Raw genomic sequence first — 14,448 nt, 5'->3', positions numbered from 1 at the left:
TGGTATTTATATTTACCATGTGATCTTTACTGGTAATCTTTATTTCTTCACGTAGTTTCAGTCAATTGTTTAGTGTCTCTTCCTTTCAGCCTGCTCAATTCCCTTTAGCATTTCTCATAGGACTGATCTGCTGGTGATGAAGTCCCTTAGCTTTTGATTATCTGGGAATGTTTTCATCTCCCCCTCATTTTTACCCTCCAGTTGTTTGGGAATCTTCTAAGTCTCCGATGGTTATTGACTTCTATTTGTATTCCATTGTGGTCAGAGAATGTGCTTTGAATAAATTCAAATTTTTTTTTTTTTTAAATTTATTGAGGCTTGTTTTATGTCCCAGCCTATGGTCTATTCTGGAGAAAGATCCATGATCGCTAGAGAAGAATGTGTGTCCCAGTGACCTGGGATGTAATGTTCTGTATATGTCTGTTAAAAATCTCTATATCTCTCTCTCTTTTTTTTTGTTCCTCTGTCAGTAGGGCTCCCTTTAGCATCTGAAGTAGGGCAGGTCTTTTATTAGCAAAATCTCTCAGCATTTGTTTGTCTGTGAAAAATTTAAGCTCTCCCTCAAATCTGAAGGAGAGTTTTGCTGGATAAAGTATTCTTGGTTGGAAATTGCTCTCTCTCAGAATTTTAAATATGTCATGCCACTGCCTTCTCGCCTCCATGGTGGCCGCTGAGTAGTCACTACTTAGTCTTATGTTGTTTCCTTTGTATGTGGTGAATTGCTTTTCTCTTGCTGCCTTTAGAACTTGCTCCTTCTCTTCAGTATTTGACAGTCTGAACAGAATATGTCTTGGAGTGGGTTTATTTGGATTTATTCTATCTGGAGTTCACTGGGCATTTATGCTTTGTGTATTTATATTGTGTAGAAGGTTTGAGAAGTTTTCCCCAACAATTTCTTTGAATACTCTTTCTAGACCTTTACCATTCTCTTCCCCTTCTGGGACACCAATGAGTCTTAAATTTGGATGTTTTATTTTATCTAGTGTATCCCTGAGATCGACTTCTTTCCTTTGTTCTTTCATTTTCCCATTCTTTCTTTTGTTCTTTCATTTTCTGTTCTGTGGTCCTCAAGGACGTTGAGTCATCATTCAACTTCCTCTAATCTTGTATTATGAGTATCCAGAGTCTTTTTAATTTGGCCAACAGTTACTTTTATTTCCATAAGATCTTCTATTTTTTTTTTATTTACTCTTGCAATTTCTTCTTTATGCTCTTCTAGGGTCTTCTTTATGTCCTTTATATCCTGTGCCATGCTCTTCTTCATGTTCTTTATATCCTGTGCCATGCTCTCATTGTTTGTCTGTAGTTCTTTGATTAACTGCGCCAAGTACTGTGTATCTTCTGATCTTTTGATTTGGGTGTTTGGGTATGAGTTCTCCATATCATCTGGTTTTATCATATGCTTAAGATTTTCTGTTGTTTTTGGCCTCTTGGCTTTTGCTTTACTTGATAGGGTTCTTTCAGGATATAAAAAATACCAATCTCTAATTTGTCAGATCTACAGTTTGGTGGCGTACACTTTCTCTAAGTAACCAGCAGATGGCGTCCGTGAGTCACCTATTCCCCTCAAGTCAGTTCTCCCCAACTTTGTCTTTGTGGTGTGTGGGGATCTGATTCTTGTGGGGTTCAACTGGTGCACTAAGTTTGGGTGTGCTGTTGGTGCTGTCTGTGCTGAATGTGGGGCGTGTGTCTGGGTGGTTAGGGAGGCGGGGCAGCTTTAATAGTCAAACCTCCCAGGTGTTCCCAGAGATTTAAGGGTGTTGCAAGAGTCTGAGCTTTCATTTCAGTGTTGCCACAGACTGTCTCTGCCACTGACCCACAAGTCCTTGGTATTGGAATAGGGTCCCTGGGATTTCCAAGCGGGCCCCCCTTCTCAGCCATGCTCTTCCAGGACCTCCACTGAGGGAAGGTTGTGCCATGTCACAAGTGTGTGCGGGCCCGCCAGGGAAGCCCTGGGCTGCTGGGCCATGCAGGGGCATTCCCAGCCTGCTTTAAAGATGGTTGAATGGGGCGTGTTAATTTCCCCCTTTTCACACAACTCCGCCTTACCAGCTCCGGGACAATTAGCTGTGGGTGCACTAAAGGCCACTGTCCATGGCCGATATTGTGGCGTGTGCACAGTGCTGCAGGAAGTATTCCCTGTCACACTGGGACCCTTGGCTGGGCTCTGGGCTATAGGTTTGTCCTGGGCAGGAGGGTCTCCCGTCCGTCAGGGAGATGGCTGCAAGAGGCGCGGTTTCTTTCTCCTTTTGGCTTCCCTCTGCCCCTCTGGCCCTAGGACAATCAGCAGTGGGCTATCCTCCATGCCAGACACCAAGATGTTGGCCCAGCCCGCTCCTGCCGTGCTTCACTGCATGGTTCTCACCGTTGTAACCACAGCTGCTCCTGTTTTTTTTTTTTTTTTTTAAAGAACTAGTCCATCTTCAAATGCCAACCCATGGTTTCCCCACACCGCAACGCGGCCGCTGGACTTTCAGCCAGCTCACTCACTCGTTTCAGAATGCAGATTCCTGGTTTCACCAAATGCATGGTCCCTGTAGATTTAGCAGACCTTGTCCAGCTGGTGCATAGCTGGAACTGCTGTTCTGGGTCACTTTCTGGCTTTTATCTAGTACTTTTCACAGAGGTGTTTTCTTGCCCTGTCTCACCTAGCTGCCATCTTAGGTTCTCCGAGCCACTGGGTTATATTTTTAAATCCATTCTACCAGTCTATATCTTTTAATTGGAGAGTTTAATCCATTCACATTCAAAGTTATTACTGTGAAGGGAGTTCCTGAACCAGCCATCTTATCCTTTGGTTTTTAGTTTTTGGATCTATCTTTTTTCCCTCTCTTTTTTCCTTTAAGTTACCTGTACTAATAACTCTTCAGTTCTGTGCTCTTCCTCAGACCTCTCTCTCTGTTCTTTTTTTCTCAACTGGTAGGGCTGCCTTTAGTATTTCTTGCAGGGTAGGTCTCTTTTTAACAAATTCTCTCAGCATTTGTTTGTCTCTGAAAATTCTAAACTCTCCATCAATTTTGAAGGAGAGCTTTGCTGGATGAAGAATTCTTGGTTGGCAATTTTTCTCTTTCAGAATCTGAAATATGTCCTACCACTGCCTTCTTGCCTCCATCGTGCCTGCTGAGTAGTCAGTACTTAGTCTTATGTTGTTTCCCTTGTATGTGGTGAATCACTTCTCTTTTGATGCTTTCAGAAGTCTCTCCTCTTCAGCATTTGACAATCTAATCAGTGTATGTCTCAGAGTAGGCTTATTTGGATTTATCCTTTTTGGAGTTCATTGGGCATCTTTAATTGGGATATTTATGTCATTTAGAAGTGTTGGGAAGCTTTCCCCAACAAATTCTTTGAATACACTTCCTGGCTCTTTACTCTTCCCCTTCCGGAACACCAGTGATTCTTATATTTGTGCACTTCATGTTGGCCATCATTTCCCTGAGATCCATTTCAAATTTTTCAATTTTTTTTTCACCATTTGTTCTTTTTTGCTTTCACTTTCCATCACCCTATCTTTGAGGTCACTAATTCGTTCCTCTACTTCTTCAAATCTGGTGTTATGTGTCTCAAGAATATTTTTAATTTGATTAACAGTATCTTTTATTTCCGTAAGATCTGGTATTTTTTGGAAATTCTTCTTTATGCTCTTCTAGGGTCTTCATGTCTTTTATATCCTGAGCCATAATATTGATATTTGTGAGTACTTCTTTGATTAATCGCTCCAAATTTTACATCTCTTCAGCTTTTTAATTTGTTTGTTTGGCTTGTCCATATTTTCTATATCCTTCAAGTGCTTTGTAATTTTCTGCTGACTTCAGGGCATTTGCTTGTCTTGAGAGGGTTATTTTGGGAAGTGCATAATAAATTGTGTATTTATATAGGATTTGGTTAGCTGGAGTACAGTTTGAGAATGCAGTTTTATATCTGAAAAAATTTGAATTGATTAGACAAAAATATTTTAAATTTCAGGGAAGCAGATTTAAAAATTATGAGGAAAGTTAAGAGTTCTTGGTTAGAGACTTTAAAGTAAAACTCATTTCAATCATAGGGATGGGAGGATACACACAGTTCTTGTTATACAACTACATAAAATTTCAACAAAGACCAAAACAGGAAGGCATTTTGAAAATAAACAAACATATAAAAACAAAACAAAAACCCAAAATACCTGCCTAGACCAACTATTTTGATCAGCTCAGATTAAAAGGTCTCAACAAAGACGGAAGAAAAGGGACTAAGTATGTATAGGAAAGAAAAGGCATGAACATGCAGAAACGTTACCAAGTAGTTCAGACAGAACTGAAGTTTGCCAAAAATATTAAGGTCAACAACAACAAAAATACTTTTTTATGTGCTTAGAATAAGAATGGGCTATGAACAAATGCAGATAGTATAACATTAATAGATGACAAAAAGACTAATATACTTAATAATAATCAAGATTCAAAAAAATCAATTTGCTGTAATGGTACTTGAAACTAACAATGAAATATACATCAGTAGAAACTTCTATATTTGGGCCTTTAAAAAACAACTCTAAAAATACAGAATAGGATAATCTGGGCTTAGAAGAAATTCATATTAAAAATAAAGATGTTATATAACTATTAAGCGCAATAGGCAAGAGAATAACCTAAAAAAACTAACAATCTTGGGATACAGTCATATAATAACATTCAGAATGAGAAAAGCAATTGTCTTCTCATACCATGAAGTGTTTACTCTACATCTGAAATATTGTGTTCCACTCTGGGTGTTTCATTTTAAAGGGACACTGATATTACAGAATTCATCGAGAAGGATTCTAATCAGGTAACTGAACAGTCTTGAAACAAAGTCAAGAGGAATGGTAAAGAGAATAGGAATGTTTAGCATGAAGAAGAAAAATTTATGGGGAGTGGATCTGATAGCGTTTTCTTTTTTTATGTCAGAAGTGCTGAATTGAACTTAGATTCCAGGTGCTCCTACAGGATAGAACAAAAAAAAATCACATGGAGATGACATAAAGAGTATAACAATTCAAAGTCATTAACCAAGGAGTAGTTAAGAGTAAGCATCCTAGTATTAGAAGTATTCAAGTAGTCTGGTTACTGGGAGGTAAGACTAGACTACTTCCAAGATTCCCTCCCCTGAACATTAAGTTTTAAGGTTATGACACACTCCAAAAGATGGAAAATTCAAATCTATGTCCCATGTTTGGTAACTCACTAAACATCCAACATGCCTTGAGTAGCATGTAGCTGTGCTGTTTCTAAAAACAATATTAAAGCAAAACTGTTCAGAGAGATTTCCTAATGTCTACAGCTTTTAAGATCTGAGGTTTCAAAGTAATAAATACATCCAAAAAAATAGTTCTCTAGGTAATAACTGTAAAATACAAATAAAGATTACTTTTCAAAATCATTCTTCTTCAGATTCAGATAAGTTATGGATATTTTCTCTATCATTTATGTTTTACAGATGGGAAGCTATCAAAAAGGTTAAGTGATTTGTTGAAAGTTACTCAAAGGCATCATGGATGTTATCTAGATAAGGATATTGTTGGAAGGCTTTCAAATATAAAGCACTGAATTTATTTCTCCTGGCATTATCCACACAGTAAATCATAAAACAAGTCATGAAAAGGAACTGCCAGGTCAGATTTAGTCTTATTGTTTTGTGTATATATATATTTAAATAGACTTCCCAAAAAAGGCTAGCATAGCTATCTTAGATTAAAAAGTAGACTGCATGACCAAACTTTAAGTTCAAAAAGGAGAGATACTTCACATTTCTTCAAAAACAGCAGTTGCTGGAAAAGGGCTGCATGAGTAGTGCTTGGTAGTCTGACATAATCTGCCAGATGATGCAATGGAACTGTAATGCTGAGTCAGGAAAAACTGTAACATGTTATGGTTGACATAAATTCTCCACAGAGTATATGCTCCATTCAAACAGGGAATATATAAATTAGACTAAGCAACAACTCGACTCAATTTATGTACTGCCACAGACTCACATACTTAGGAACAAACTTTGGAAACCACCGTTTCTATCATTCCAATGTTAATTGTGAAGATCAAAAATCTAAAGATTTTAAAAATCTTTCAGTTAAAGATAATAGAAGAAAAGAAAATCGGAATAACTTAAAACAGATGGCTGAAAGTAGCATATCACCTCTTAAGAGAATTCAACAACTTTGAAGATCCTGTGTATACAGGTGTCTCTACATTTTCCGTTTTTGGCTGCTGATTTATCAAAATTAATCCTTATATTCTATTTTGTTAAAGGTTCACCTAAAGTCCTTAGCTTTGAAGGTATTCTAAATGCTTTCTCCACATATAGAGCCCTGGGTAAATCAATAACTATGCAAAAGTTTGCTAGGAATCTGTCGGAGAGAAAGAAATGGATGCTATGGGTTGCCAGTAAAATAATCTCTGTTTCAGACTTAAGCATAAGTGAAGCCTCAGGATGGCTGGCTAACCTGGTGATGATGGCAAGAGTAGTAACTTGAGGGATCTGAATCTGCTGAGGAGTCAGCCCATGTTGTTCCAGTTGTTTTGGGATCAAGTGCCTATGTGCGATCTCTATCTTCTCCTCTTGTGTATACCCTGTAAAACAAGTAATCTTGTTTTGTAAGTTCTCACATGGCTTCCACAGTGCCATGCTTTTTTAATGAATGAAACATAGAGTCAATGGAACTTGGATTTAGAATGAATTTAAGTATTACTTTAACTAGATGATTATCATGATAAAGAAATTTTATCTCAAATCAATGATTGTTAAAATTTCCCACTTTTTCACAAACAAATCAAGCATTTACTAAGCACAGTGTTTGAAAGTCTTCTGATTAAATGACATACCTCTCAAAGAGAAAAAAACTGTAGCCAAACTTTAGAGATAATTTCCCCTTATCGCAAATGCTCTGAAATATTACTATTATTTAATAAGAAAATAAACATATCCCATTTCTTTAGCATAACTGATAAATACTTGAAAAAACTTACCACAAATTTGTTTCAATTAAATAATCAGTAGGTTACAAGAGAAGGGCACCAAAGGAGCTATTTCTAAAACGATGACTATAAATATTAGCAACAAAACAAAACAAAGCGTAAGATGCCTGTACAAAAGACTTTTTTTCACATGCTGCAATTATACATATAATTTAAACACTTAAAAGTGTTTATCTTTTTATGCTTCTTAATAGCCTCAATGAGCACAGATTACTTTGTCCTGAAATCCTGTAAGGCAAAATTCCCCTAACAAGCAAAAATTAACAATATAAATTGACAGAGCGTCTTTTGAAAAGAAAGAGGAGGTAAAAAAAAAAACAAAAAAAAAACACCAGAAAAGCTAGAAGATAGGATGACCAAACCTGCCAAAGAAAGAAGTCAGCATGATTTGTCCAATTCTACAGCAGCTGTGCTGAATAATTTACTCACATCAGTGTACCTCATGGAGTTTCTGCCTTTTAGTTTCCAAGCAATTAAAATTAGAGAAACAGTGGTATTTATTTAGTATTAGTGACTAAAGGACTTTATTTTGCACATTCCAGTGAAGGAGAAGATACAATAAAAAATATGTAATTACTTGATAGAGCCAACAAAAAAGAGGAATTTAAAAGCACCATGTACTTTCATATAAAAGTGAGGCCAGATTTAATAAGAGGAAATTTCAGTTCCTTATTAGGCACCATCTCTCAACAGGAGTAAATAATTAAACAACACTTTCCCAAAGAGATGGTAGAAACTTCAAAATCTGTTAGATGGAAGCTGAATTGACATGTGAAGATCTATTTTTGGTTTCTAGACACTGACTTCGAATAAATTGTTTTTCACCTTAATTTCAAAAAATGCTTCAAAGAAACATGTCTTATTTTTCCTAAGAAGTGATCATTCTTTAAAGTTAAATTAAATCTGAAATTTATTCTTGGTATTTTACAGAATATATACATACTCTGATCCGTCCTGGTTAAAAAACAACAAAGCTTTGCCTTTCCAGACTTTGAAACTACACAAAAGCTGGTTTATAAACCAGACTCAGAACTTTTGAAGATTTATATCTTGAACATCAACTTCTGTATTCAAAACCAGCTTCTTTACTCAAAACTCCATAGCAAGACCAATTTTAAAGGATTATGCTCAGAAAGGAAAGGAATAACAAATCATGACTTAATATGGGAATAAAGTACCTGGCACTTGAATTATCTCCATTCTGTCCAACAGGGCAGGTGGAATAGTAGCAGTGGTGTTGGCAGTAGCTATAAAAAGAACTTGGGAAAGGTCAAAGGCCACATTCAGATAATGATCTGTGAAGTTATGGTTTTGTTCCGGATCCAACACCTAGGGGAGAATAAAAAACTTTTAAACAAATTTAGTAATAGAAAGCTGTATAAGTCAAAACATGCATGATTCATTAGAAAGGTGGATAGTTCTCAATATAGTTAATTTGGAAAATACAGGGATAACATTAAAATATGGGCATCATTTTTTACATTCCCCATATTTTAAATAATTTTTTTCTTAACAAAACATGGTCAATGTCAAAAACTTTGAAAACACATAAAAGTGCAAAGAGGCAAAGAGTAACCTTTTAAGCTTTGTTCCTAAATCTATAAATGGCTCACTGTGTGACCATAAATAAATTACCAATCCTGCAGAACCTGTTTCCCTCTTGGTAACACTCCCTGTCTTAACTGCTATGGGAACATAAGGCAATTGTATAGAGCATTTTGAAATTCTTAGATAGCAGGTAAAATAATAAACACCATCACTATATTCTTCCTCAAACATTATTCAAAAGTCGGGTACAAATTCTTTCACTGAAAGGGAATCCTGAATGAAAGTAAACTAGTAAAAACCACCATGTGACTATATTTTGATACAGCACAAGGAAAAGTTCACTTTTTAAAAATGCTTTAAAGCAACATCTTATTGTTCATAATGAACAAAATATCAATATCTCTTAAAAATAATTAATTGGATAAATTAGATAATGTAACAACTAAGAGTCTCAAAACACTCAGCAACTGTATATTTAAAAGACTGTATCTTCTTTGGGTTACTGCTCAAATACTTTAAGTCACAGGCATGCATCGCTAATGATCTTAAAGAAGGCACCAAGTGCCTTTTGTATATTCTAAACCTTAAACCTTATCATCACTTTCATTTACACTAAACTGGTATAGAAATAAAAAGCATTGACATATATATTCAAAAAGGAAGCAAAATGACTAAAATATTATAAATTACAATTATACCATATAACCAGCTTGCTTCTAATTCCCTTTCTAAAGTGTTATTTCTTTAAAATTTCCACAAGAATTATGTGAAGCCCTTTACATATAATCTTGACTTTTGTTCAACATTCATTATTGCTAGAAGCTGTTTATCTAGAATATTTATCTAGAATACAATTCCTAGAAAGTTCTAATATCCATATTTTCACAGGACTTAATAATGTTTGCTGTAAGGTACTTGCATATCACCCCCCAAAACTCTAATTATGTTCTATATAGAATAAGTAAGCATAACCTTACTGTCTACCAATTATCTGAAAACTGTTAATATATGTATAGAAAATACAGCAATCTTAGTTAAACCCATTACCTAGTTATTATTCTTCAATTGCTTTAAATAAATTCAATACATCAATGAATATGTTTTAGAAATGCCTGAAAGACCTATTCAAGTGAAGTAGTTGTTTTTCCTTAGAATTTTAAGACACTAGGGTTAAAAAAAAAAAGTAGGAAAACTAATAAAACCATGTTTCTCAACTATGAATGAAGTCTTTAAAATGCAATACAGGACACCCAGGTTATGAGGAGAGAAAATCAGTGATGCCCAATGTTCTGGTTTGCTAATGCTGCCAGAATGCAAAACACCAGAAATGGATTGGCTTTTATAAAAGGGGGTTTATTTGGTTATACAGTTACAGTCTTAAAGCCATAAAGTGTCCAAAGTAATACATCAACATCAACAATCGGGTACTTCAGTGGAGGATGGCCACTGACGTCTGGAAAACCTTTGTTAGCTGGGAAAGCACATGGCTGGCATCTGCTCTGGAATTCTGGTTTCAAAATGGCTTTCTCCCAGGACATTCCTCTCTAGGCTGCAGTTCCTCAAAAATGCCACTCTTAGTTGCTCTTGGGGCATTTGTCCTCTCTTAGCTCCTCGGGAACAAAAGTCTGCTTTCAAAGGCCATCTCCAAAATGCCTGTGTAAGCTGTAGCTCCTCTCTCAGCAACTGTGCGTTCTTCAAAGTGTCCCTCTTGGCTGTAGCAGCAAGCATCTGGGCCTGTGTGGCTCTTTTTAAAGTACTCCAGTGATCCAATTAAGACCCACCCTGAATGAGTGAGGCAACAGCTCCATGGAAATTATCTAATCAGAGCTATCACCTACAGTTGGGTGGGTCACATCTCCATGGAAACAACCTAATCCAAAGTTTCCAACTTAATCAACACTAATATGTCTGCCCCCACAAGACTGCGTTTAAGAATATGGCCTTTTCTGGGGGATATAATATATACTAACCGGGAAACCCAATTTGCCTGCTTTCATCTTTTATTCAGGAAAACACAAAAAAGATAGAGCTTAAACAGCATTAGAAATATTAATCAATATTCTGCCAGATAAGAAGTTCTAGTAACCACCATTCAGCTGCAAACTTAAGGCCAACTGGTAAGTTTGTGAAGGGAAAAAATTCTAATAGTAGCTTTTTATTCATCAAACCTGTGTTTCTTACCCAAACTTCACAGCCAGGGCTTCCAATGCCCAACCTTCTCACATACAGGAGTTGCTTTCAAGAATGATGAGAGCTAGTTCTTCCTCTTCCCCCCAGTTAAAAGGTCTTTTTACATAAATACAATGTCTACTAATTCCTACCTATACAGTTGTGACTAGGGATGGAAACTCTCTACACCAATTCTAGGACTATTAATCCCTACCTATGTAGTATAACAGAAGATGGAAATGGCTGTGTTGGCATTGCATTCCTAGGAATGTGAAGTCAGAGAGGCAATGAACTATGAGAAGGAGTGTATGAAAAAAGGTCTTCTCAAATATAAAAGGCATGAAAACATAACCCACTCATATATTCTTGACAAAAGCAACATGAATATTCCATCTGAACAAAAGATAACAAAATAAAAGCTTAAGAAGTAAGCACTAAAATCATTTAAGCACAGAATTTAAAAATAAATTTGGGAGGAAGTACTTCTAGGATAGCAGAGAAAGGACCTCAGCAATGAAATCATTGGCAGAAAATGATCAAGATTAACTTTTTTCAGAATGCTGGAAATTAACCTAAGGCTTGCAAAAACCCAAGAAAAATAGAACCTCATGAAGTTACAGGAGCGCTTTCATGTTTTAAATTGCCCTACCCCATGTCCCTTCTCCCTAGTTCATGGTATCCTTGAAAAACAAAAGCCTCACAACCACAGTAGCTGTGACAAACAGTAGTCTAGTAGCCATTATAGGGGGCAGAATAGGTTTGGAACTCTCCCAAAGCCTCAAATCCACAGAACTGTCACTATTTAACCTGTCTAGCAATTCCTTGGAAAAGCTCCATTCTCAAGACTTGTCATTATCCGACTTGACTCAGAGAACAATTTGTGTGAACAGCCATATACCAAGGGCCTTTGTCAAACAACAACCAGTGGCAACTGTTTAACAACGCAGTGGCTTAAAGCCAGTTTGGAAAAACAAAAGCTGACCAAAAAGTTTAAAAGGAAAAACTGGGGAAGATGATGTTCATAAGGGGTTTTCAAAAGTATCCCACACATTCCTGGGCTCTACAAGGTCATAAGCATGCGCAGAGCTCTGAGTGTTAACAGGAAAAATCTGAAAAGGCGCTAATATCTCACCTCTGGCAGACTTTTAAGGCTTTGCAAATGCTAGAAGTGAAGGCTAAGGTAGAGTTGTAAACTACCTGCCTGAGCACTGAAGATGTGCCTCAACATACACAAGCAGAGCACCTAGGCAAAGAGTGAGAGACTTGTTGGTTCAAGGATTTAAGGAAATCACAGACATTAGCTAGACAGTAAGCTAACAAAGCAGAATCTTCACTGACTATACATGATAAAGAATACAGATTTTACAGATGAATCCAGGGAAAATCACTAAAACAAATGGCAGCAACACAACCACAACAGTAATAGCAGCAGCAGCAAAAACAATAAACCCTCAGAGGAGGAACAAATCTAATTATATTATTTAAACATAATTGTACTATTTTAAATATCCAATTTTCAATGAAAATTATTAAGATATGCAATGATAAAAAATTATTAAGACACAAAGAAAGAGACAAATATGGTTAATACACAGGGGAAAAAAAGCACTCAATGGAAACAGTCTCTGAGGAAACCCAGACGTTAGATTCAGTAAACTTAGTAATTTGCATCAGCTATTACAAACATGTTAAAAAAAAAAACACATTTTTTAATTGGGTTGTCTTTTTGTTGTTGATTTGTAGGATTTCTTTACATATTCTGGATATCAAACCCTTATAAGATATGTAGTTTCCAAATATTTTCTCCACTGAATTAGCTGCCTTTTCAACTACTTGACAAAGTACTTTGGAGCACAATAGTATTATATTTTAAGGAGGTCTCATTTATCTATTTTTTCTTTCATTGCTGGTGCTTAGGGTGTAAAGACCAAGAAACCACCGCTTACCACAATATCATGAAGATACTTTCCTACATTTTCTTCTAGGAGTTTTATGGTTCTCATTCTTATAGTTAGGTCTCTGAGCCATTTTCAATTAATTTTCATATAAGGTGTGAGACAGGAGTATTCTTTCATTCTTTTGGATATGAATATCTAGTTCTCCCAGCACCATTTGTTAAAGCGGCTGTTCTGTCTCAGTTGAATAGACTTGGCTGCCTTGCTGAAAATCAATTGACTGTAAATGTGTGGACATATTCTGAACTCTGAAGTCAGTTCCATTGATAATATGTCTATCTTTATGCCAGTACCATCCTGTTTTGACCACAACTTTGTAGGATATGCTTAAAGTCAGGATGTGTGAATCTTCCAACTTCATTCTACTTTTTCCGGGTATTTTTGGCTATTTGAGTAACGTTACCCTTCCAAATAAATCTGATATTTGGTTTTTCTATTTCTGCAAAGTAGGTGGCTGGAATTTTGATCAGGACTGTGTTGAATCTGTAAATCAATCTGGAAAGAACTGACATCTTAATCATATTTAGTTTTCCAATCCATGAACACAAACGTCCTTCCATTTATTTAGGTCTTCTTTGATTCTTCTAGCAATGTTTTGCAGTTTTCTGTGTACATGTCCTTTACATCCTTGGTTAAACTTATTCCTACATATTTGATTTTCTTAGTTGCTATTGTAAATGAAAAATTTTTTCTATCCTCCTCAAATTGCTTATTACTAGTGCAAAGAAACACTACTGATTTTTGTCTGTTGAACTTGTATCCCACCATGTTGCTGAACTTATCAGCTCTAGTAGCCTTGTTATAGGTTTTTTGGAACTTCTAAATATAGAATCATGTCATCTGAAAACAGTGAAAGTTTTACTTCTTCCTTTCTAATTTGGAAGCTTTTTATTTCTTTTCCTTGCCAACTGCTCTAGCTACAACTTCTAGCACAATGCTGAATAACAGTGGTGAGGGCATCCTTGTCTTGTTCCCAATCTGAGAGGGAAAGCTTTCACAGTCTTTCATCCTGCTGTTTGGGGGTGCAATGTTCTGTATATGTCTGGTAGGTCTCTGTTTCTTATTGATCCTCTGTCTAGATGTTCTATCTATTGGTGAGAGTGGTGTACTGAAGTCTCCAACTATTATTGTAGAAACATCTATCTCACTGCTCAGTTTTGCCAGTGTTTGCATCATGTAGTTTGGGGCACCATGGTTAGGTACATAAACATTTACGACTGTTATTTCTTCTTGGTGGATTGCCCCTTTTATTTTGTCCTTCTTTTGTCTCTTGTAACAGTTTTTCATTTGAAGTCTATTTTGTCCAAAATTCATATAGCTACCACAGCTGTTTTTTTGGTTACTGTTTGTGTGGAATATCTTTTCCCAGTCTTTCAATTTCAACATATTTGTGTCTTTGGGTCTAAGGTGAGTCTCTTGTGGACAGCTGTTCTAGTTTGCTAATGCTGCCGGAATGCAAAACACCAGAGATGGATTGACTTTTATAGAAGGGGGTTTATTTGATTACACAGTTACAGTCTTAAGGCCATAAAGTGTCCAAGGTAACACATCAGCAATCGGGTACCTTCACTGGAGGGTGGCCAATGGCGTCCAGAAAACCTCTGTTAGCTGGGAAGGCACGTGGCTGGCGTCTGCTCCAAAGTTCTGGTTTCAAAATGGCTTTCTCCCAAGATGTTCCTCTCTAGGATGCAGTCCCTCAAAAATGTCACTCTTAGTTGCACTTGGGATATTTGTCCTCTCTCAGCTTCTCTGGAGCAGGAGTCTGCTTTCAACAGCCTTCTTCAAAG

The 14,448-nt window shown here is 36.5% G+C and overlaps 1 protein-coding gene across 1 annotated transcript in view; it reads right to left on the bottom strand.

The window, feature by feature from the left end:
• The window catches only part of LONP2 (lon peptidase 2, peroxisomal), a 179,355-nt gene that overhangs the window by 65,798 nt on the left and 99,109 nt on the right, over positions 1-14,448 (bottom strand). Inside the window, exons 9-10 of the mRNA XM_037816336.1 lie at positions 8,168-8,318; positions 6,458-6,584 (exon numbers count right to left, since the gene is read on the bottom strand). Coding sequence (XP_037672264.1) covers positions 6,458-6,584; positions 8,168-8,318 — 278 coding nt within the window. The remainder of the gene's footprint in view (positions 1-6,457; positions 6,585-8,167; positions 8,319-14,448) is intronic.

Source organism: Choloepus didactylus, chromosome 22 (assembly GCF_015220235.1).
Source record: "Choloepus didactylus isolate mChoDid1 chromosome 22, mChoDid1.pri, whole genome shotgun sequence".
In the NCBI taxonomy this organism is placed as follows: Eukaryota; Metazoa; Chordata; class Mammalia; order Pilosa; family Megalonychidae; genus Choloepus; species Choloepus didactylus.
This window is presented reverse-complemented; position numbering and strand designations above follow the sequence as displayed.